Below are 25,031 nucleotides of genomic sequence, written 5' to 3'. Positions count from 1 at the left end.
AAATTTAGAAAAACCAATTCACCCCCCCTCTTGGCTTGTCACCTTGGGCAACAATACTACTCAAAGTAACCTAAACCCTAAGTTCCTCACTGTCAATCCCAAGCTCCATCTACTCGGCTGCATCTATAGAAAAAATGGAAGAGAGAGAATGAGCTTCACAGCTTATTAAGTTATCAAAACCTCTAGTATGATCAAGTTATTATGCAAAAACAATAAAATTTCAGTTTGCATAATTTTTCTATATATGAAAATATGCCAATGAACATATCAAGTCTATCAACAAAAACTAGAAGATATATAATGTATTTGACTAAAATAACTTTTCAAATCAACCAAGGATTGACCCTCCTCTCTCCCTCTCCTAGTCTCTATGACTATGGCCACGATCAACTTGTGACAAGCTCTAGAAGAGACTAGATCCTAACTACAATATACCATCTACTGGTCATATGTTAGCGATCGCCCCATTGGAGGCCTGAAAAAATTGGATTTGAAATCACACAAAAATATATGCTTCCATCAGTATGTGCCAGCGATCAATCCTGGCTGGCTAGGCCTGAAAAAAACTAGCTTCTGACTACAACACATCGTCAGCCGACATACGCCAGTGATCGGCCCACTAGAGATCTGTAAGGAGACTAGATTCTAAACCCATGTGATCATAACCAAAACAGAGAGTCACAAAATGAGAACACAACTATATCAACATATTTATTATTGCAATAAAATATAGGTTATGTCCAAGTAAAATAAAACATATTCAATTCAATCATTTTTATGCAATATGCGTATCATACTTAATTAAAGTAGAATATAACAACAATAGAATAATTTCCAAATAATGCATATTAGATCATGTGCATGGTTAATCACTAAGGGTAGATGTAACTTAAAATTTTTGCTCTAAAATCTCTCAAAATTCATCAATCAGAAAGATTGTTCGAAACATAAAATAATTAAATACCTTACTAAATTTCTATAAGGCATCATATAACAACTTGAAAGATCATATGTTTGGTCTAGACCATCAAAACTAATCTAACATCCAGGGTCTCAATCATCCTATGGATCAAAATATGAATTTCATCAATTGGTGGGGTTCAGGGTTACTTGAATGCAAAGGAACTAGTCTCGATCATGCCTCCTCGCTATTCAGGTACAGGTCTCTACCTGATCAAAGTATAATTTTTAGGTTAGAAAATTAAACTATGAAAGGATTCTGACTCGATTTGGTTCCACCAACAAAATAGAAAGAAGAGATAGAGTCACAATTCGGGTTCAATCAGGGGTTTGGATTTGGTTGTCGGTGGCATGGGTCATCAGTGATGTGGCAGCAATGCTCGAAGAAGGAAAAGAAACAGGGCAACCAGGTTTTAGAGGGAAAAAGGAGGGATTTTGGATGTGGCAGAGCTCAGCTACAACGACACGACAATCGTCGGAGGTGAGGAAGAAAGGGAGAAGGGCTCAATTGTGATCAAGCATGACGATTGGTTGGAGGATATAAAGAGAATTTCGAAATCGGATGGAATTGACTCAACGAGAGGATAGACTTGGCCATTTGTTGGTTGGCAATGGCCCTAACAGTCGGCCGTCATTCGTGCCGACTATGGAGAGTCTGCATCATCCATGGTGGTCCGTTCGTGGTCATCCACAACGTCCACTGCTCTAGCAGAGGATCACAATCATGCCCTTCATTATCCCTTTTTTTTTTGAATTTGTCGTATCAAAGTCAGCTTGGCTTGTCAACTTTGATCCAAACCAGGCCCAGTTCAGCCGGGTTGTCCCAAAGGTGACGTGGCACGATGAGATTTGTCAGCTCATTACTTATACGATGGCTTAGGCACATCCAGAAACTCTCCACCGTATTCTGGTCGAGCCTCCTCTATCGAGACAAGTAAACCTGAGGCAACCAGCCTCCGAGGCCAATATTACTTAGCTCATCTCAACCACCAGCTCATCTCGACCTCCTTGGACACCGATCTAAGCTAATAGGACCTTTCTGTGAAAGAGGCAGCTCGGTCCCTTTGCCTCAAATTTACAGATCGCCTTAGTAATCCTATCATATGCCAAACTGTTATATTGCGTCCCTACAACTATTACATCATGTCAATAGTTTTGGCATGACCTTGAGTTTGTTAGGATACAATTAGCTAGAGATGCGGGATTCCAGCTATAATAAATCTAAAGGCCCTCCACATAAAATAGTAATAAAAAAAGAAAGAAAATTAAACTAAAAAATAATTATCAAAACTGGGAGAAATTTTGTCTTGTTTTTTGTTCTCTTTTAATTTTTTTTTTAATTTAAATATTGAAGGATTTGGTGGAAGCCAATCTGGCAAGCTTCTATTTTTTAATTGTTGTTGTGCAAGTTCGCGGAGGCAGTCGCTGTTGATATCCAGGGATCGGAGGTAGCCGCTATTATATCCATCTTTATATCTGGTTGGGAAGAATAAATTAAAAATTAAAGCAACAAAAATAATGATTTGCTAAGTATTTATTTCAATGAACGACGAAGCGAGGCAACAAATTGCAGAAAATAAAGTTCCAATTACCGATAAGGAGGGGCATTTTGGTGAATGTATCCAGAAGTCTAGTATATTAGTCTATCATTCCGGCAGAATCAGGGACTCCAACTCAATTCTCAATTTTGAAAACTTTCGAATTTAATAACAAATCCACGTGCTGCCAGATCAGTATGGGTGGTTGATCTACCAATCCTTTATTCTGTCTTCCTTGCACGATTTTAAAGTAGAGCTTAAGAATAACTACATAAGTACCTTATGGATGTATGGAAAAGCCAAGTCAATATCCCACCAAGAGGTCCGGGTTGTATATTTGGCGCGAAATTGTGATTGATCTTCTAAACTTGTTGACCGTTGAAATGCACTTTTTTTGTGTGCAAACCCACTGTAAGACCAGACAATGACCTCATCGAGATCTGCACAAATAAATGGATGAAAGAATTCAGAGTACTTCAAGAGCAGCCGCCACTGAAATCAGCTACCAGCATTATAAAATCAACCTGCCGACTACCTCCAAAGCAATGTATTCTAAGTATTCTCACCAGATCACATGGGATGTCACTCTCGTAATTCCCATAAACTCCATGCCCATTCCCACTTCTTTATAAAGCCAACGCATATTACCCGAGGGTAGTTCTATATACACCCCCCCTATTGCTCAGGACACCCCCCAAAAACCAAAAAGAAAATACCCAAACTAACCTTTAGTGTAATTACCATATTGCCCTTGAAATTTTCTCATACACCCCCCTTCCTCCTCCTCCGTTTCGTTTTGAAAAGAAAAAAAAAAACACCCCTCAAACCCCCCTTAAACCCCTCCTCCCCCGTTCCCCCTTCTCCCTCTCGTCGCCGGCATTCTCCCGATCTCCGACCACCTCGCCGGCTTCTCCCGGAACCACCTCGCCGGCTTCTCCCGAAATTTTTTTTTTTCACGGTTCGTGCTCCGTTCGGCACTGGACCGCCGAACAAAAGGCTTCTGTTCGGCTGAACAGTGCCGAACAGAAGCCTTCTGTTCGGCAACCCTCAACCGAACAGATCTGTTCGGCTGCACAGTGCCGAACAGAAGGCTTCTGTCCGGCACTGTTCAGCCGAACAGAAGCCTTTTGTTCGGCGGTCCAGTGCCGAACGGAGCACGAACCGTGAAAAAAAAAAATTTCGGGAGAAGCCGGCGAGGTGGTTCCGGGAGAAGCCGGCGAGGTGGTCGGAGATCGGGAGAATGCCGGCGACGAGAGGGAGAAGGGGGAACGGGGGGTTTTTGGGCGTTGGCAAGGTGTTTTGGAGGGGAAGAGCGGGGTGGGGGGGGGTTTGGGGGGTGTAGAGAGCAATTTAGGTGAGGGGGTGGGGAGGGTGGGGGGTAATTTAGGAATTTTTAATTTTTTAGGGGTGTCCTTAGCAAATGGGGGGTGTAGAGAGTATTTAATTTTTTTTTTAATTTTTGGGGGGTGTCCTGAGCAATAGGGGGGGTGTATATAGAACCACCCATTACCCGACCCACCCACCCCCCAACTATTGGTGGACCCCTCACCCTTGTGGCTGAATAAACGAACTTTAGTTTATTGCCATATATATAAGGCATCCTCCCCCCCACCTGGTCCCCCTTAGGGCACAAACCTAAGCTTTAATCTCCGCCTGGGCTCTTCTTTGTTTGGCTTTCTCTTAAAGGCGATGAACCAATCACCGTCGTCGAGCAACAGACCGGGTTTGATGGAGCCGCCGGTGCTCGCTCGTTACGGGTCCGCACCGGGGTCGCTGATGGCGGGGATCGCGGAGTCGGTGATTGGCGGCGGCGGAGGCGGCGAATTCTCGGCCGTCGGATCGGAGAGCATGATGAGCCGGTTCTTCTCGGGGGACTCCTCGTGCCTCACGGCGGAGTCCAGCTGCCGGACCACCGCATCTCCCAGGAAGGAGAGCGGTTTGCAGAGATCGTACGGATTCGGCGAGCTCAACGTGGCGGCCGATCTGAAGACGGCCGCCGGTGGGTCCCAACTTGTCCGGCACAGTAGCTCGCCTGCTGGGTTCCTCGCCCACCTCACGGTGGATCCCGGTTAGCGTTTCTTTTGCTCTCGCGTTTACTTCTTGCTCTTCTTTTACTATTTGTAGGGCCCACCGCTGGACTCCCCTCCCACCTCACGTTGGTTTGACAAAACACTGTTTTATTGTTCGATATAACGTAGCTGATTTTAGCTAAAACTGGAAACGATTAGTGCGCCGCCCATTACGTGGTCCAGTGCTCGCTAGTCACTATATCAGACGGGAAAGCAGTTCAGGTTTTGGAACCCACGGTATTATTGAGTTTATTAACGAAAACGCTTTTGGGTGTTATTGCCACGTATCCCTCCGAGATTGGATGCCCTGCCGCAACTCCACTTTGTTACCAAATATCTCATGCCACGTGGCATCGATTCCTTTGGTCCCACGGTTGGGTCCCACAGCAGTATACGTGCGGAAACGCGTTGCCCTTGTGATGCCGCTCTGGTATTCAATTAAAAAAATAAAACTCTGGTGAAACAATTCATGTGTACAGGGCATATCGAAATTAACGATAGTCTACGGAAAACCGCCTTTGGGCTTGCAGCGGAAAGAAAACAGAGGACGGAGGCTGCTTTCCGTTACGTCTGCCGGTTTGGATGCGGGCTCCGTTACGTCTGCCGGTTTGGATGGCGCCCGCCTTGGAAGCGGGTGCCCGGGAAGAGAGAGGGGGGGGGGGGGGGGGGGGGTGGGGGGCGGGGGTGACGGTGACCATTCATGGTTTTCTATTCTATTATAATTTAGGATGACGAAGTTGCCCTTATCTTTGATGCCGCTAATCCTCGTAGTACGCGTTTATAAATATTTTATGCCGACTTAATTCTATTAGGCCGTCGTATCCGCTCATGCATTAGTGCATCATCCGGCTCGTGGGTCCAGCCTTTGCCTTGTCCAGGTTCATGATGTAGAGATGTCACATCAGGGGTCCACGTCCATCTTAAGTGCTTTGGCCTACATGTGTGGACTTGGATGGTGCATTGAAGTTGGTCTTATCATCGAATATGTGGGTGCAAGAGATTGTACTGAACCGTTCGATTTGGTCTGTGTCAAGTTGACTCGGTGAAAAACCGGTTCGCTCATTAAAAATGATTCCGATCTCAAATCGGCTTGAAACTGACCGAAACTATCTTAGGATTGGTACGAATCGTCTAGTCCGTACTGAGTCAACCTAGTTACGGAATTGAGCCCCCTCTCCCTTTGCTTTTTTCTGTTAAAAAGAGGTATTGGAAAGGTCGAACGCAGTCATTATAATCTGAAGTTAAGACTAAAATGCATTCAGAAAAAAGTGGAGCTAAAGTATAAGTGCTTTTGTTGACGATGTAGATGATCCTATGATCGAATGACTTGTAGGCCAGCGATAGGAGCCAGAGCTTAATGAGGGAGGATCGCCTCCACGACCGGCCAGTTTTGTAGCCAGCTAGACTAGGGTCGACGCAGGGTAATGGGTAGAGAGAAATATTCCACGCATCCTTCCAGCTGATCAGCCTCAGCTATAGAGGAGCCGGTCACCACAAGACTCCTTGTTCAAGGCATACTTTTAGAGATATGATCGAGAGATGTTTAGACGAGGTCATTATGCTACCCAGTCGACTCGGTCAGGAGGGCGATATATATCCTCCCAACATGGCCAAGCAGAGAAGGGTACGAAGGGTAAGCAGATAGAGAGGAGCATGAACGAAGTGACACGAAGGGTAAGAACACACTAAAAAAGAAACATGAAAGGCATCTGCAGCTTCAATGAAGAGTGTAGAGGAGGAGCCAGTTCACTCAGATTCAAAGACCAGGAGTAGGAGTTCTGGTGGTAATGAATCTACTAGCCAGGGAGGGAGTGGAGGATATGAGACCATTGTTTATGAGACAGCCGTAGCATGGTCTTCGGTTTACCTGTGAGTCCTAGTTTACGTATGCTACACAGGATAGGGACCACAGTGCACAATCTGGTGGAGCCCACGAGGATCCGATTGTATATAGGAGATGGGTTCCTTGAAGTCATTCAGGAGGACACGATGCAGCTGTAGATGATCTCGTACATGGAGTAAAATCCATAGACATATCAAGTTTCGAGTCGTATACTGGATCCTATTACCCGCACTACAGGTAGCCTATGACCCATACGGATACAGACATGGATATGGTGCGTCTAAGACATCTTTCAGTGGCTACTATCATGCGTAGCTCAAAGCATCTTACGCATAGGATTTTGCTGCCGGTTTTATAAATGGGCTCCTTCACAACCATTTTGTTAGTTTATCAGCTAGAGGGCACTTCTCAGAATGAGAGCTTCAATGAGAGATCTGAGAGTACTTATAATCCGAAGTGCGTTCCTTATGGGATGAACATACAAGACTACAATCCTGCTTGGTTAGAGGAGTGGACTGATGTACCTCCTGACTATACTATAATCCAGATATCTACGAGAGGCATCGGCACTCGATGAGATTTTAAATATCGGTATGCGTATTGTGTTGGGATCCTCCGCACGCCGCAGAAAAATTAGAATGCAGCGGAAGAGGTATGCGTGAGATCTCGTTCATCGCATGAACGTATTTTAAAACCGATGTTCGTAGATAGATTAGGATTAAAACTTTTTCATAAGATTAGGAAGATCAGATCTTCACCTTGTGCGGGTAGATGATCACCGCAAACTGATGATCGTGGTATTTATTGAAGATTCACTTGAAGCCGCACATGCGTCCGGCCTCTACGTGTATCCATATAAGGCAGAGGACCAATCAAAGCCTTTGAATCTTACCGGGATGCTAGCTTCTTTGCAGAAATTACTTTTGATGGCTGAAATCCTCTCCTTTGAATCAACTCTTGATTGCCTTAGAGAGGAGGAAGAAAGAGTAGAAAGGGAGAACAAGATTCACCATTCTTGTTGCCTTTTCTTTTTGGTGGAAGAAGGAAGAGGGGGGAGAAGAAGCCACACGCCCTCCCTATTTTTTTTTTCTTTGCTTGCGGCTGTCACCCAAGAGAGAGGAGGAGGGGATGTTCACGGCATACAAGGAGGAGAGAAATCCATAAGGGGGCCGCCCCTTATTTTCTTAGGTTTAACGTGTGGTGCTCCTAACTTTTAGGAACTCCATACTTATCCCTAGGAGGGGCATATGCCCCTCCTTATTTTTCTCTCACGTATTGCCAAGGGGAGTACGCCCCTCCCTCTTTTCCTCTCATGCCCTACGCCCAAGCCCTTATCTCATGAGGTGTGTGGGCTCCACTTAATTTTGGGTGATTTATCCTCTTTTAAAGAGGATTAGTTGGCCTACAAGACTTATCCATAAGAGTCCTAATCCAATTAGGACCCAATTGACTCATGACTCAATTGAACTTTCGATCCTAATCCAATTAGGAGTCATCTTATTTATTAGATCAAAATTAATTAGGACTTAAGGAATCCTAATCCAATTAGGAATCATATAATTTTAGTCCTAATCCAATTAGGACTTTAGGAATCCTACTCCAAGTTGGACTCTAATTAAATTTGAAGTCCTAATCTAATTAGGACTCTAGGAGTCCTACTCCAAGTAGAACTCTAATTAAATAAGATCAAGCCCAATTAATTAAGTCCAATTAATTCAATTAAATTGCAATCTAATTGCAATTACTTCTTCTTCAACTTACTAACTCTTAGAGGGTTACACCAATTATCAATCAAATTGATAACTATGAACTATTTGTGATTCCAAATCATAATGTGTGTGACCCTATAGGTTCTATTCTGTCTGGTAGTGAGATATATTGCGATCTCTATCAAATATTATTGAAAACTCCTTTCAATAGGTTGGAACAATTCCAACTCAACTCACCAGGGATCATCGATCATCAAGATAGTTCCTGTGGGTCTCGCCATCCACCAATGACACCTAGCAGCATGTAGTGGCAACCCAGCAGAATGGAATGATGAACCTCTAGGTGTAATTATCGGATCTCATAAGAAAAGCGATTTGTGCACTGATCTTATCGGATCGTTCACCGTCCTCATGATAATCCATTGATCAGAAGAATTTAGAAATTAATCATCAATGACACATGGTTCAAATTCTCAACTCTTGAGAATATGCATCATCATCTTATTAATTTCTTGGACGATTCATAGACACATACATAATATGAATGAAAAAGATGCACATTTATTATTCAATAATAATAAAGTCAAGTATAAAATTATGTTCCAGAATTAATAATGTGTCAGCCAGATTGGCTTCTAGGGCATACATCTAACATATTGTACTTTAAATATATGTTATTAATTATATTATTTTATATTTTTTACCTTACTACTTGATTTGAGGATATTTCATATTACTTCTTGTAGCATACAACATCTTACTAATCATTTTATATTTTGTATCTTTTTAAAACAATAAGATGCATCATTTAGGTTAAACCAGAATCATAAAAACATCAAAAAAACATTAAAAAAAGTCAAAAAAAATCAAAAAAACATCATGTTAGACTTAAAATTATTGAAAAACTTGAAAAGATCGATTTTCAATTAATTGAACTTTAAAACTCAAAAAAAAAAATCCGTACAAGCACGCCCAAAGTACCATGTTTCGGGATGGTACCATACCATATTGACCCGTCTGCTGATCGATATGGGTCCGACCGATTTGGCGGACCTTGGCCCAAAGGGTTAACGTCCGAGGCTCGCTGAGGACCACCAACTGTACTTTATCCGCCACTCTTTTGTGTTGAAAAATTTTGTTTCTTTTACCTAATAAGAGTGAGCATTCTTTACCAAAATTCGGGGGAGCATATGTCAAAAGGATGACACGTACTCAGAACTTGGTTGAGTTTCCTCAATGTAACGAGTGCTGCATACATTGGAAGTTTGTAGTGCATGCACGCATGCGACAGAGAGAAGGGGGGAGAGAGAGTTTATGAATGACATTACAAACTTGCATGGCCATGCTTGGGTGGTAGGGAGTGGGCCATTCACAGAGCATGTGGCACATCACATTGATCTGATTAGGGAATAAGAAAAATTTCTTCAACCCATGGGTGGAAATCAATGACCGAGATGATGTGTCTCAGTCAGATTTGTCCAGCTCATAACCTACATAGCAATCGGGTGCACTTAGAAATTCTCCGAGGCATTCTGATCAAATCTCCTGATCCAACCCGAAAACTGGAATGAGCACACCAGAAGCAGTTGACCTCCTGAGCCGAAGTCTCTCAACCGAGCCTAACAACCTCGACAACCAATCCGAGTTGAGCAGAGCCTCCTTGTAACAGAAGCAGCTCAACCACTTTGCCCAAACGCGCACGAGGTTCTGGCAATTCCATCACATGCCATGTTAGTGGGTTGTTAACAGCATGATCTCGAGTTTGTTTGGATACTATTCGCTGAAGATTCGGGATCTTAGCTACAAATAGGTTCAAAAACCAACTAAAAAAGGTAAAACACTCCTTTCCCTTATCTCTCAATCATGTAATCATCCTACTACTGGCATTCTTCCTTATCTTTACTTTTCACCTTATCTCTCAATCATGTAATCATCCTACTACTGGCATTCTTCCTTATCTTTACTTTTCACCAAAAATTTTCTCTAACTTAAGTATCAGAGCGCCTGGCTGGAGCCAATCCAACGAGCTCTCTGACCCTTGTATGTTGTCTCGTAAGTCCACCATGGCAATCCACATCTACACCCCAAGATCGATGATAAAAGATTGACGCCATGTATAGGAAATAAGGAAGGAAATATATGAAGCTCAAAAGAAGCAACTGCCACTAAGTTGTTCAATTGCAATCTAACGGCTCCCTACTTATCCAACCTTCTCAATCGACCACTAAGGCTACCAATGCCAGATAGCTTGGCCAGCTTGTTCAACAGGTGCAGACCCTTACGACGATGATGTAAGACCTGCAACAACAGGTCATCCTTCCCTCAGCTAGCCAAATGGACCATCGGGATAGTCTAACTCAAGGCAACAATCATCATCATGTCGAAGATCTTGGGGGGCCAGAAGCGACGTTGCTCCCATTCCCCTTTTGGAGCCAATTTCGACTTCGATAATCTCTCTCTGCATCACATGGGAAGTCTCTAGGTGAGAGATTGATCTCGATCGCAAGATCGAAGATATTAGCAACCAGATTAATGTCCTAAAGGGGCAGAGGACCGAAGCAGGGAAGGATTTTGAGATGAGGAACAAGCCTCCCTCTGCTACGGAGATTATGGAGGAGCCTCTGCCTAAGAAGTTCAAAATACCTTAGTTCAAGTTTTACGTTGGTACCATGGACCTGATGGATCATCTTGAGAGCTTTAAAGCTCTCATGCTGCTACAAGAAGCTTCGAATAGCTCGACTCTGGAATTCGAGCCTTCGACCGAGCTCAATTTGCTCTTTCGACTAGCTAAGCCGCCACTTTGTCAGCCAATTCATCAGTAGTAGAAGATGAGAAAAGCCTCTACTAGTCTGTTCGCTATCAAACAGGGGGAAGATGAGCTCTTCTAAAACTACATCAGCCAGTGCAACACCGAAGCATTGGAGTTGCGCGAACTAGATCACTCCTTTGCAATAGCTGTGGTAATGAGTTGGCTAAGGAGCTCATACTTCAATTTCTTGCTTGAAAAGAGGCCCCAAAGGATCTAGCGGAGCACTTGACCAAAGCAAACAAGTACATCAATAGTTAAGAGACCATTGTTGTCCACAAAGAAGCAGTGAGAATGGGAGACAAAAAGCACAAAGACCGTGAAAAGAAGGATGAACCAAGGAGAAAGCATGGCGGAGAAGAGCAGAGCCCTTGCAATCTTGGAGTCTGTCTTGGAGGTTAGAGGAATATACTCTTCTTAACACTTCGAGAGCCCAAATCTTGATGGAGATCAAAGACTGAGGCTACTTGCATTGGCCTCGAAAGATGAGGACTCCCATTCAAAAGAGGGATATGCGCAAGTATTGCTAGTTCTACAAAGATCATAGACATCGCACAAAGGAGTGCATACAACTGAAAGCGGAGATCAGAACTCTCATCCAACAAGGGCACCTTGGTTTATACATGGATCAGAGGAGAACCGGCCAGGGCAAGCGAACACTTGAATGGCAAGATGAGGACCGACCTCTTGTCGGGGTGATTGCATCTGTCTCTAGAGGGCTTGTCACCAAAAGATCCAACCCTTTGACTTGCGAGTGGGTTGTTTGAGCTGAAGGACCAATTCCTTGAAGAAATGTAGGTGTGCTCAGCAAGCTCATTCCTTGACAATGTCAAGTTGTGAAATCAATAAGATTCATAGTTCTGAACCTTTGTATTTCTTGCCACTAACCATCCCTAGAAATATGTTCCAACTTCTCCCCAGAGGGATTGAAGTATTGTAGGTCGTACCATTTTATGAAAGTTACTGACCTTGAAGGCAAGCTCATTCTGCCCAAATATCCTAACTCGGTCTAGGAGGCACACTTAGCCTAATCACCCGATGTGTTCGCCAAAAACCACCTACTTGTCCCATCGATAAAGGCCCACTTGGCCCACCAAAAAGGCTCGCTTGGCCCACCAAGGATCAAGGGGGCTCGTTGGCCACTAGCTTGTCTTTGGTTAGGTATTCTCTCTCAAGGCTCAAAGGCTCGTGAAGGATTATATTCTACTCTAATAAGGCAATCTCAAATACTTCGCATATATGCCAACAGTATTCTCACCAATTTTGGGCACTTCGTGGAATTCTGATTTTCACTATCTAATATATATATATATATATATATATATATATATATATATATATATATATATATATATATATATGGAAAGTATTTTGATTTATCTCTTCAATCACTATGGTTATTCTTCTATAGAATTCTAATTATATCTCAGTCTAACTATAGAAAGCATTATCAACATTCCAACCTTAGAACTCCTACTCAAAATAAGACTCCAAGACGTTATTAAAATTGTGTAGTTTCACCTTGGATAGTACATTAAATACATCCAAATATATTCCATTATATAATATATATATATACATATACAAGATAACATACCATTAACATTCATAAAAAAGGATACAATAATTCAATACATAACTATGAAACTAAACGCAACAATTAGCGAGTTTTGCAAGATGCTAGATTTCTTATGATATGCTTTAGCATTGTTGTGTCTTTCACCTATTTTTGTATTCTCCTGCATTGCATGTTTGTGTTACTGTTTCTTTATGAAGAAGTCTTAGTCCTACCCTACTTAGCCAGAAGCCTTTGTCTCCTGCACTGAAACCCAAATGCCTAGCTATGAAGGTAAGGGAACATTCAAAACACCGTGGTTCGCCTTAACCTTGTTAGCGCTCAGTGCTCTTCCTCTAGCTCAAGCTCACATATGACGTCTATAAAGGTTTGCTTTCCTCATTTGTCTTAGGGCGAACTTTACTGTATCCCAAGACTCTGGTAGGGAGTTAATCAAGCCAAAAATTTGCTCCTCTTCGGTGAGAATGTTACCCTCATCTCTAAGGTCATAAATCATATCCCCCATTTATTCGTATGTGTTGACTCATTGTATTGCATTTATCTTATAAGTCAAGAAGTCTGATGCTGTAAACCATTATCACTACATTTTCAAAAACAAATTAGATAATAGTATACATATATTTTTTATTATTTATTATTAATAGTTCACACTAATCTATCATGACAGTAGTATCGGGCATAAAATCAGTTTTTTTTTTTTTTAAAGGAAATTATTGCTCCCGTTTTTATACAATTTTCTATAAAATTTCAAAGAAAATGCACAAAAAATACAATTGAAAAAGGAGTGGGTGAGAGAGGCTCAAACCCTCAACCCTCAACCTCTCAAGAATAGAGCGAGAAACGAGGCTCAAACCCTGAACCCTCCCCCATTATTTTTCATTTCTTTTTTCTTTTGCTTTAACTTTCTTGTAGTAAAATCTATTTAAAAGATGCAAAAGTAATATTCTAGTGCACCTTCCTAAGGCTCAAACTCTTGGCCTCACTGCATGCACTAGCCAACTATGCGAAAGGCTTTGGTATGTTATGTTCAACACAATATAGTATGTGATCAAGCCACGTGCCTCCTCTTCTTTCTATGTTCAGCCTGCCGATGAAATACGAGGCTTAGGCCAAAAACATATTGGGATGGATTGGAAGAGAAAGAAGGGAGGCAAGGTTGTGGTATTAATGAATTTTTCCCCTGTCTCCACATGGGTGGATCCACTCCTTTACCGCTTCTAGATCCAATATTTTATTCTTGTCTAAACCGTAATCATCCCTAAAAGAAGAAGAGAAAGAAAGAAAGAAGCGCGGTGATGACAAGCACCACCGCTGCATCCTCCCTATTCGACGATGAATTTGCCATCATTTTCGAGTTTATTCTCGTTTTTGAGACCAACAGAACTAGGAAACAACCAAAATATGCTCTGATACCAATGGTGAAAGAAAGAAAAGGGAACAAGGAAAGTGCTACCTCATGGAAGCATCAGGAAAAACTTCGGGTTGAATCACCAGTCCTATTCTTGCTCTAAAGGCTTGCTCACATCAGAGAACAATCACAAGAATGGAAAGTTCTCCCTAATAATAGCACAAGTGCCATGTCTTCCTAGAGCAATGGAGGAGTCTTTTGAGTTCTTCTATTTCTCTGATTTCTTTTCTTCACGCTCTCGCTCTCTCTCTCTCCTAGAGTTCAGAAAAGAGGAGGAAGAGCTTTAATTACATTGAATGGTTTTGGGTGATTCCTCAACAGCCAAAACTATTCCCCCCACATTTAAAATTAGATCGGGTTGATTCTGGCAAGCCTAGCGTAAGCGCCCAACCATGACCCAATTCCAACAAGTTCTTTCTTCAGTGTAGACTTGTGACAGGTATAGGGTTGCAATTTTGGCACTTGCTAAATATTCACAGACAACCTGCTTGTCAACTCTTTGGAACTACAGGAGGGAGCGTATCTCAATGATATGAAGAGTTGGGACATTTTAGCTACTCCATATAATGCTGGAGAGGAATCAAAGAATCTTCTGAAACTTTGTCTCTGGAACTGTGGCTTTGCAGGAGGTTAAAGAGACTGTCATGGCTTGCTTTAGTCAACGAAAAGGACGTTAGAGAGGTTAAGAGACTTTCTAGAAGACTGAGAGTAATAGGTTTGAAAGAGTGTAATCGCTTGATGAAGGATGAGGACTTCCATTCTTGCTTTCTACCTGTTCTTTTCCCTTCTCTTTTTGTAACTTCTTTCATTTTAATAATATTCTTTAGGCACATAATGCCTCTTGTTATCTCAAAAACCAATTGACTTGGAGAGAATTTGAATCCATAATTTCCAATAACCTTTGCTTTGATACCATGTTAATTTAATCATTTAATCCAGAAGCTTAGACTGTTAGTAAATGGGGCAACAATAAAAATCAGGTTTAACACCTCATTTGAAAACTATGAATACTTTAAGTACTTTCAACTCAACTATCGCAACTTTGTTTTTCTTAAATATGTGTGGTTCTTCAAATTTAACATATTACTTGTACTAGAAGCCTCTTCATAAGATTTGTATCCTTCCATGGTTTTCCTTTAATAAGAGACACCTTGAGAAGCTTGTTTTTTTAAGCACTTCAAAAGTTTATGTAGATTATAAAAAATAGAAAAGTTGATTTTCTACTTAGATCATCATGCTAAATATTGAAAAATCTGGTCATCATTTAGATTTGCAATAAGCTTCTTTAGCTTTATCTATGAGATTGTAAAGGAAACCCCACAGGCAGGTTCAATATTTTGCTCCCAGTAGTCCAGAATATCAAATCTGTTAGGCTGCTCCACAGGGGCGAACGAGCAGCCAGGCAATAAAGAAATCCTCGGTAATATATAATATCAAGTGGATCTGGTTCATTGCATGGCAAAGAAATGGAAGATAAAACAAGAGCTAGGACAAAATCTATGTTCACAAAGACACCAAGCTTAGGGATTATCTATCTTAGGCGATCCTGAATTTGGTAGGATACTCCATTGTCTTTTTTTCTGATCTATGGATGCAATGCTAAGCTACCTGAACCACATTTAGTAGTCCATAGTGATGTAATAGGTCAATTGGAATTATACATGTTCACTTCAAAAACAATGTTAAAGCTCAATCCTAACACTTCTAAGCAGAGCAAATTTTTCAGTCATTTTCCATTTTCAAAGATGTAAGCAATGCCTTGATATAAATCATCCAATGAATGTATGTTCATAATTTGGTTGAATTTAGAAGATTTTCCCTCTTTCTGAGATGCTTTTTTTTTTTAGATTTTGAAACCAAATCTATTCCTAGTGTGTGTGTATGTGTTTCTGTGATCTACTTCTACAATTCCAATGCCACTCAGAACAATGTGTAACATCAAAATTTTCTTCCCTCTCCTAAATCCTGTTTTCACTCCTAATAGTATTCCAGCATCCCCTAATATTGGTTTTGAGAGCCTACTTATGGATTCAAAGGTTTCATTTTCCAATCAAGGAGGTGGTGATCATCTTGCTTTCCCTACATCTTCACCATGTTAGGACATGCATGTTGCATAGTTTAAAAAAAAAAAAAAACAGATGGCAAAGAAAAATTGCTATGCTTAATAATGAATCAACTAGGTGTCTAGGATCAGTATCCAACTCCAGGTTGATGAACAACCAGTTTTTCTCGTAAATTATATTAGGAATCCAAATAATTTTAGAAAAGCAAAATTTTACTAAAAGTGTATATAAGGCCGATAACTGATTTAGTAACAATTTATTTACAATAAAAAGAATAGCAAGAAAATCCTTATACTGCAATATCTATTTTCTAGTTCAAAACTGGAATGGTTTAATTAAGTATATGACTACTTTTAGTTATCTTCTTACTGGAAACTTGAAAAGCACTTTATTAGTGGCTTAACTTCTCATGAACATTCAAGCAAAGCCAAAAAACAAAATTTGGTTCCTTCATCGGAGACTATATATTCTAATCAGATGATTTTTTTGGGCCTTTTCTGTTCAAGGCTCTCAAGGCAAAGAACATGCATCAGCCTGTGGCTTGGGGGTCATTTTGAAAGAAGAGAACCATACCAGGGTTATTATGATGCTGATGGATATTTTGGTGTCTAACAGGTATTTCTGCGACAACGGGGCATATAAACTATTCCCATACAACGACTGATGGTGTCCATGTTCTGGAAAATAGAAGGTTGACATCCCAGTGGAGCTTCTCGAGGCAGGATTCACTATCACAAATCTCTGAGATGAGTATCCCGGACATTGGAGAAAGCATCACTGCTGGCAATAGCTCTGATGAGGCAGCTGGGCATGTTAGCCAGTCCTATATTTCTAACAATTTTCCAGTTGGAACATGGGATGATACCAATTCGATTGTATTTTCGGCTCCTCCAAGCAAACGAGCCAAGGATAACAATGGGGACATTATTACTAGTCTCAGTAACATTGACTCTCAGGTAATTTCATACTTATTGCTACTAGTCTCCTACTAGAAATCAGGTCATAGCACATTACGTCTGATGAACACAGAATAAACACAATTTTGATCTCAGAAAGAAGAAAACTGTGAATAATTTATATCTATTTTAGTCTTAGGTTTTGGCCCAAATGACTAATGCTTATATGTCATTAATTTGTTTGGAATGCTTCATGCTGTCCCTTTATGACTCTAATGCAAAAGCCCTATTGATGACAATTCTTAATTGGTTTCAGTTTAGCCTGCCGAGTACATCATTAGATATGTCTACCATTGAGAAGTATCTCCAAATGCAAGAAGATTCAGTCCCTTGCAAAGTTCGAGCTAAGCGGGGTTGCGCAACACATCCCCGGAGCATTGCTGAGAGGGTTAGTTCACCATGACAAGAAAAAAAAATTCTGTGAAATTTTTGTCCATTTGTGTTCTTGTAATTGTATCACACATGATAAAAGCCAGAGCATGATGGTTAATTTGTGTCATTGTAACCTTTAATTGCAGGAGCATATTTTATGTATGATATCTCTATGGTGCACAACTTCTTCTGCAATAATTTTTTGCATTAGACAAAATAGATTTCATGCGTAACATTCCACATAATTCGACTCAAGTTTATTCTTATTTCTTTTGTTAGGATAGAAGAACAAGAATTAGCAGGAGGTTGAGGAAGCTGCAAGATTTTGTGCCTAACATCGATAAGGTAAATAATTTTTCCTAAAACAAAAAAGAGCGGGAGGAAAGCAAACTCACAATATCTGTTAGAAGCAAAAGTTTGTTTTTGTGTCATCCATGTAAATGTTTGTATGAATTCTAGCCCTGACATTCCTTAGATCAGTATGGATTATCCAGTTACTTGGTATTACTTAACATATCAGTCTGACCTAAGTTATCTAACGAGGGTGTTGACTACCAATCAAACTGCATGGTTGAATAATTTCTGCATATATATATAGAAAATATAATATTCCTCCTTTCTAGAAAAAATTTTCATTCAAAGTGATTGATTAGTTGTGCAATAATATTTGACATTCATTTTCCTCCAAAATAATATTTGATTTTCTTATCTGATACTTCACAGCAAACAAGTACATCAGACATGTTGGATTTGGCAGTTCAGTATATTAAAGAGCTGCAGAGCCAGATTGAGGTATGTATTGTATAATGGCTTAGGATGCCTCTGACTCATTTTATTAATGAATTTTAACTGCGAGTAGATTACTTTCTTATATCTGTGGAAAAAAAAGAAGCTACTTCAGTTCCAAAGAATTACTGGTTACAGACTTCTTAATTCATATAGTGAATGGGCAATTTTTAATTGCTAGTCAGCATATAACTAAATGTTTTCTGTACTAAAGGCAATCTTGTCACGCCCCAAATTCCGAGCATAACATGGCCGTGCTATCGTAGGGTATTGCCGGCAATAACACGAAGCCCACAATAAAAAAATTCATATAGCATGATAAAAAAAATTGTCCAATTTCATTTGCTAATCAAAAAGAAGCGGGTATAGAGCATCTAAATCTAACATTTAAATTTTCTTGACTACATAACCCAAACTTTTTAGTCATAACTACGCTTATTGCTAGCTTGCAACTATGTTTCAAGCTTTATTCTTTCATCCTTTATTCATTTATTCTTCCCCACTCCTAGCAACCTTAATTATCTGAAAAAAATAAAGAGATAAATGAGATTTCCAGCTCAGTAAGTAACCATGCACCGCCTTGCCGGATCAAGCATAAAATTTTTATATAATTCAATGCATCATTTGGAAAGTAAAATTATACAGTAAAGTAAAACATTTCATAAATATAATAACAAACTGTGTCGTAGCAAATCAATCATGTATGTACAAACCATGCAAGTTCGTAAAGTTGAAGGTGCAATTTAAAATATTCGTGATCGTCAAATGTTTGCCATTTATCCATATTTTTATTTAAAACAATGCTCACAAGTTTTTCGCGCTACGGTCACTATAATCCATGATAGGGCCATCTTCGTAATCCACAAGATATCATAGTTCATATTCGTCACTAACTTTAACCCGTTGGCAGAGGGCCGTTTTCATTGGATGCTAGCTCCAGGGTGTCGATTGGCCTCCATTTCTAATGGCGGTCATAGCTATATGAGAGCTCATAAAATATTTCATATTTTTCATAAATTATGCCTTGATAAATAGGTTGGAAATGCTAAATGACATCACAAAAGTTTAAAATGCATAATCGTGCCACATAGATGGGGAGGAGAAGAAATAGAGAGAGGAGACTGTGGATTTTGCAATCTCCTCGCGCTATTCTTTCAAAATCGGAGCGCTAGCGAGGAGATTCACCAGAAAGGAAAGAAGAGGGGCGAGGCTTTGGCGATGTCGCATGGCCCTGCCCTCCCTTGTGGCAAGGATCGCGGCCAGCTGCACCCAGTTGGCCTATGCCCAAAAACAGGGTGTTACAAATCTAGCGGTGAAATTTATTTTTTGTGTTGATTATACCTTGACTAAGAAAGCTCTACATTTAGAGTTCAAGAAGTAGAAAATGCTTTTATGTTAATGGGTGTTCATTTGCAACTACAAGTATGTATTATTTAGGGGTGCCATAGGAAACAATAAGTTACAGCCTTACAGGTAACAGTCATGGTGCTTATAATATTTGATATTTATAAACCCTGATCATGATTTCATTGTTGTATAACTGCAGACTGCTAAGTTTTTTATCCATGAAATGTGATCATATTTTTGAAACTTGGAAGGATTAAATGCCACAGGCCATCAACATCTTTTGTTGCATGATAAGGGAATATAGCATGCATTTCTTCCATCATCAAATTACTGTTATCTTTTGAAAGGAAAGATTGCCACCCATCAAAAACTTCATTAAGACAATGAAAATGTTGAATACATCCATAGGGAGAGAACAAGGGAAATAAAAAAAAAACAACAACAAAAATGGAGAGTTAGGGGAGAGGTGAAGAGATAGGAGAAGATATGGATATGAATGAGAGGAGAAAGTATCTCTGAAACTATGTATGGCATTGATATTTTCTTCTGCCTTTAGAACTGATATCCAATCTGACATTAAAGCCCAGACATGGTGCCATACCCTCTCTACATCACCCTTCGTTTCTCTGAAAATTCTAGAAATTAGAGTTTCATTCATATCAAATGCCCCAAAGAAGAGCAGCAAAAGAAAGGCCATGGATAATTTCATCCCTTTTTGGACTGCGTTCATCCTTCCAAACCGACCAGCAGGACTTGACAGAGATTGCTTTGTTTCAGACTTGAAAATGTCCTAGTAATACCCTTCTTAATCAAACAAATCTGTCTCGAAGAACATGTGATCATCCGATTCATTTTGAACCTCACAGAACATGCATTTTGAGTCAATTTGGACATTTTCCAAATCAAATTGTCCTTCATAGGTAGTATGTTCCTTTCTAGAGCCTGGCAGAAAATTCTGATCTTCAGTGGAGCCCTGATGTGCCAGTACCTTTCACTACTTCAGATAAGGTTCCCCATAAAGTAGTCCAAGTATATATCGATTTCAAAGTGAATTTTCTGTCCTTTTCAATCTGCCAAAAGGCCCTGTGAAGATGTGGGCCAGCACTGGAATTTCTTAGCATCTTATATAAAAGCACAAGCTTGTGACAACAAATTCTAGGTAGGTTCAGAATTCAGGCTCACAGATCCTGGGTATGTTATACATCAACAAGCATATGTTAGATGCACACTACTAAAGTATTAATAATACTTCTGAGCAGAAAAGTAATAATAATAATTTCTAGCAGAAAGAAAAATGAAAATAAATTATTATGTAACTCCATTGTCGAAATTTTCTTTTGCATGAAAAGGAATTAGAAATTTCTGGAAATATATAAATACCTTTTGAATTACAATTTTTTACAATATATCTACATAGCCATGAATAAACTACTGATTTTCATTCATGGTTGATAAGTGTCACAGAAGAACTGTTGCTACATGTTATCATCACCTAACATCGGTTTGCTCTTGCAGAAACTTAACCAAGAACAAGCAAATTGCGTATGTGGAAGAAAGCAAGAGAAGGTTTGAGAAAACCCCATTTTTATATATATATAAGGGCATGCTGTTGTTGTTAGTATTAGAGGGGAAGAAGGTCTTCACGAACTTTTCTGCCATGGAAAGAATGTAAGGAGGAGGTTTCCCTTGTATTGTTTTTTTCATTTTCCTTCGAGCTTTTATGTTGTCTGTTGGCTGTAGGCAATAGCAATAACTCACTTTGACTATATTGATGTTTTATTGTTTAGATGTTTATGAGACTAGCATAGCTATCTAGACTTACGCATTTGCTTTCCATCACACTGAAGAAATTGGGGTTTGAGTTGTGAGATATCTTACAAGATGAAACTTTTGTCCTCAGGGTGATGTTGCGTAGTAGAAATAGAATAGTAGGCTGCAGTAAAGCTTGGCTTGGTTAGGTTAAAACATAGACAAGCTTAGCAATGAGCCAATGACTAATTCAGCTGGGCTTGTGAGCCAATTAACCAACCACCAAACTGTGCCTGAGCCTATAATTATTTGTTGAGGCTTAAAGATTCTTAAAATTAGTGTCGAGGTTTGGCTCATTTTTGTAAACTGTTTCTAGAAATACAGCTTAAGCTCACATGTTTTTGAAAGAAGTAAGCTCAAAAGAGCCGATTAGCAGGCTGAGCCTAAATTGTTCATCAATAGCTTGATCTATTTGCAGCCTAGGTTTCTTGTCTTATTATCTTTTCCTTCCCATGTGCACAGGTTTGAAGTAGCCGCAGTAAACCTATCAGGATCATGTTCTATGGCAAAGCAGCCTGCCGAACCAACACGTTTATTGACAACAAAAATTGACATCAGGAATGGTGTAGAATTCATAGGGGGGAGCAGATAAGTTTGAATATCATGTGCATGATGACCAATGTAAACAAAGATTAAAGATGGACCAAGTTTAGAGTTACGTTTTGCAAGTTTTTTCCCAGTGAAACCAAGTCTGACTTTGGGTATTTCATGTTCCTTTTCTCATAGTGGGGTTGATCTGCATGACAAAAACTCTCTTTTCACAGCACAATCACCAACGGTTAGGGTAGATTGAGGAGGAGAGGGGTGGTCTTAGGATCAAGCCTTTTAATGTTAGAAAGGGTTTCTTCTATTTTTGTGAAACTGACATAAGTGACGAGACAGAGTTTATCAACATTGGGTGGTTTTGGGTAGTTCCTCAACCGCCCAAAACTCTCTTAGCCCATTGGGGGCATTTAACCTTGAGTAATGATAAGCCAAATTACCTACTACAAGTGTCTTATTTGCCCTAGATCCATTTGTTCCCATTGATTCGAGCATCTCTAATCCCTCTCGAGTCTTAACTTAAAGCTATCTCTTAACTCTTTAATACTACCTGGTGCTTATATTACAATCGATCACGTAGACCTAATTGAGGCATGGTTGCTATGAGCAGCAAAAGAATGATGTGATATGAAAAAGGTCTTCTATTTGCCCTCATGTCACTTGGTTCTAAACCAACTACTTTCCTATTACAACTGCATTATTCATAGCTTTTGGTAGCTTATTAGAGTAGCAAACATCACTCCTTCACCTCATGATAGAGTCAAAAGTTAAAAGGGCATCATAACAGGCCACCTAAAAGACCCTTATGATACAGGACAGGTTTCTTCCGTGGAACAGAGGTGCTGTTCATGGACGCTGGAGCTATGAAGACTTGAGTCTTCCTCTTCCGTGGGGTGCTTGGATCAATCCCACGCTCAAGAGAGTTGAATCAATTTCCGTCTGCTACTGAATTTTGGTTTAATCAAGTCAAGAGTCTTTCTTATGTTATGTTTCTAAATTTAATCATGTTTTGGTTCTGAATTTAGTCGGGATTAGAAGTCCTTATTGGTTTAGGGTTTGGTTTATGTTTGGGTCCCATTGTTAAGGGTTAGAGTGTGTGCGATCCTATATAAGGAATCACAATAAGGACGTGTCTCCTGCTTCTGTTTTTTTTCCAGTTTTTCAGCTGTCAAGGATTGAAGGAAAAAGAACGCTGGAGAGTTTCAGCATATCCCCTATTTTGTGCTCTGTTTGTTGTTCAAAAAACAAAGTGTTTTTGTTTGGGATTCGCAACGCTTCTTTGTTTTGAATTCTGTTGTAGATTCAGCAATGTTGCTGGAAATTAGACCCGAGGGTGACCGCGGACCGAGGGGGAGGAGCTCTGGCTGGTGATATAGTGGCGGACAGCTGTCTCTGACAGACCTGCAAAAAACCTGTGGCCGGAGGTTCTGGCTTAGACCCTCCGATGCTTAAGTCAAAGAGAGACTTTGAATAGAGAAAGAATGGAGAGATATATTTTTTGGCTCGAGGGAGGAAGAAGATCTTTCTTTTGTGGAGGAGGAAGCCCCCTTTCTCCCTGGAGTTCCCCCCTACTTTATCGGAGAGGGTGTAGTGGTTACTCGCAATCCGAGGTGATTACGCAAATCGTGAGTTAAATAAGTTACCTTAGATGGCATGAAATTTCAGGCTAGCTGGCAGTCGGTTGAGATTGCATAGATTTAAATAACGACAGCTGTTGTGGCGGAGACTGCAGGATTTGATCCCAAATATGGAGGAATTCTCGGCCTTCTGAGCTCAGCCTTCTGGGGGAGGCCTTCTGAGCTCGGCCTTCTGAGGTCATGTCTGCCGAGGTCGTGCCTGCAGAGGTTGTCCTTCTGAGCTCGGCCTTCTGAGGTCATGCCCGCCGAGGTCGTGCCTGCTGAGGTCTTCCTTCTAAGCTCGGCCTTCTGGGGAAGGCGTTCTAAGCTCGGCCTTCTGCGCTCAACCTTCTGAGCTCGACCTTCTGGGGTCGGCCTTCTGAGTTTGGCCTTTTGAGCTCGGCTTTCTAAGGTCATGCCTGCCGAGACCAAGCTTGCTGTCAGATTCGGGTGCTTTAACCATATGTGTTGGGTGATTCACTTTTTCCCCTAACACTAACCTCCGACTTCCAAGTTCGAGCCATTTTCGAGCTCGGGCAAAGAAAGTAGCTATTTCTGTCATGGTGATGAGATTAGATGTTTTCAAATCATTTTGTCGTTCCGAAAGGAGGGAAAATGTGCTTTTGGGTCGTAATGAATTGGAAACTGCATCATAGCTCTCCACCCTTGGTGATATTCGGCCATTGGAATCGTGAGTTATCGCAGGCTCGAGTGCCCTTCGATCCATAATATCTATTCTAGGCATCTTGAATTGTAGTCAAATTTTCGTTAGGTAGTTCCCAAGGTCGAGGGAGGCTTTGCTCGTGGTCGATGCAGTGGCGCATCCCGAGCTTGGTCGGGATGTCATTAAGCAGTACCTGAGGTCGAGAGGGCCATAGCTCGCGGTCGACTCAGCGGGTCATCCCGAGCTTGGTCGGGGCATCCCGAACATAGTCAGGGCATCCTTAGATAGAGCCCGCGGTCAAGAGAAACTTGGCTCGCGGTCGACGCAGCGGGGCGTCCCAAACTTGGTCGGGGCATCCCGAGCTTGGTCGGGGCATTATTAGATAGAGCCCGAGATCGAGGGAGACTTGGCTCGCGGTCGATGCAGCGGGGCATCCCGAACTTGGTCGGGGCATCTCGAACTTGGTCGGTGCATCCCGAGCCTGGTCAAGGAATTTCGAACTTGGTCGGGGTATTATTGGAGATACATACAAGAGACGGACCTAGTCCGTTGGCGATCATGCGCCCCCACTCGAAATAGGGCGACGTTGAAGATGGAGATACTCGCAGGCGACGGACCTCGTCTGTTGGCGATCGTGCGCCCCCACTCGGAGCGGGGCAACATTGGAGATAGAGATACCCATAAGTCGTCTTTTGCATTCTCCGACTTGAAAATCGGTAAAATATTGAAGTTGTTTAAAGCTAAAGTGGCATCCCATACCTTTTGAAGACATTTTGATGGCTCCCGAGCTTCGAAGTCCCTCAGGACTTGTCTCAGCACCGGCTTTATGAGGTCGGCCTTCTAAGCTCGGCCTTTTGGAGGAGGCGTTCTGAGCTCGGCCTTCTGGGGGAGGCCTTCTGAGCTCGGCCTTCTGGAGGAGGCCTTCTGAGGTCAGCCTTCTGCGCTCGGCCTTCTGCGCTCGACCTT

General features: G+C 41.1%; 1 protein-coding gene across 2 annotated transcripts; it reads left to right on the top strand.

Annotated features, from left to right (window-relative positions):
* Positions 1–4,102: 4,102 nt before the first annotated feature.
* Positions 4,103–21,927, top strand: LOC103696680 (transcription factor bHLH128-like). Of its 2 annotated transcripts, XR_602445.6 has the most exons (7): positions 4,103–4,566; positions 16,588–16,928; positions 17,185–17,316; positions 17,580–17,645; positions 18,024–18,092; positions 20,949–21,101; positions 21,705–21,927. XR_602445.6 is itself a non-coding variant. In XM_008778369.6 (6 exons), the coding sequence occupies exons 1-6, from the start codon at positions 4,188–4,190 to the stop codon at positions 21,003–21,005; spliced, it is 1,044 nt and encodes a 347-aa protein (XP_008776591.2). In that variant the 5' UTR covers positions 4,103–4,187; the 3' UTR covers positions 21,006–21,283. The 2 variants fall into 2 exon arrangements, 1 of the variants encoding a protein (XP_008776591.2); XM_008778369.6 differs by lacking the exon at positions 21,705–21,927 and having other exon boundaries at positions 20,949–21,283.
* The last annotated feature ends 3,104 nt before the right edge of the window (positions 21,928–25,031 follow it).

The sequence above is a fragment of the Phoenix dactylifera genome, chromosome 12, assembly GCF_051530095.1.
Source record: "Phoenix dactylifera cultivar Ajwa chromosome 12, Ajwa_hap1_PhDact_Kaust_v1.1, whole genome shotgun sequence".
In the NCBI taxonomy this organism is placed as follows: Eukaryota; Viridiplantae; Streptophyta; class Magnoliopsida; order Arecales; family Arecaceae; genus Phoenix; species Phoenix dactylifera.
Note: the sequence above shows the minus strand (reverse complement) of the source record. Positions and strands in the feature narration are given on the sequence as shown.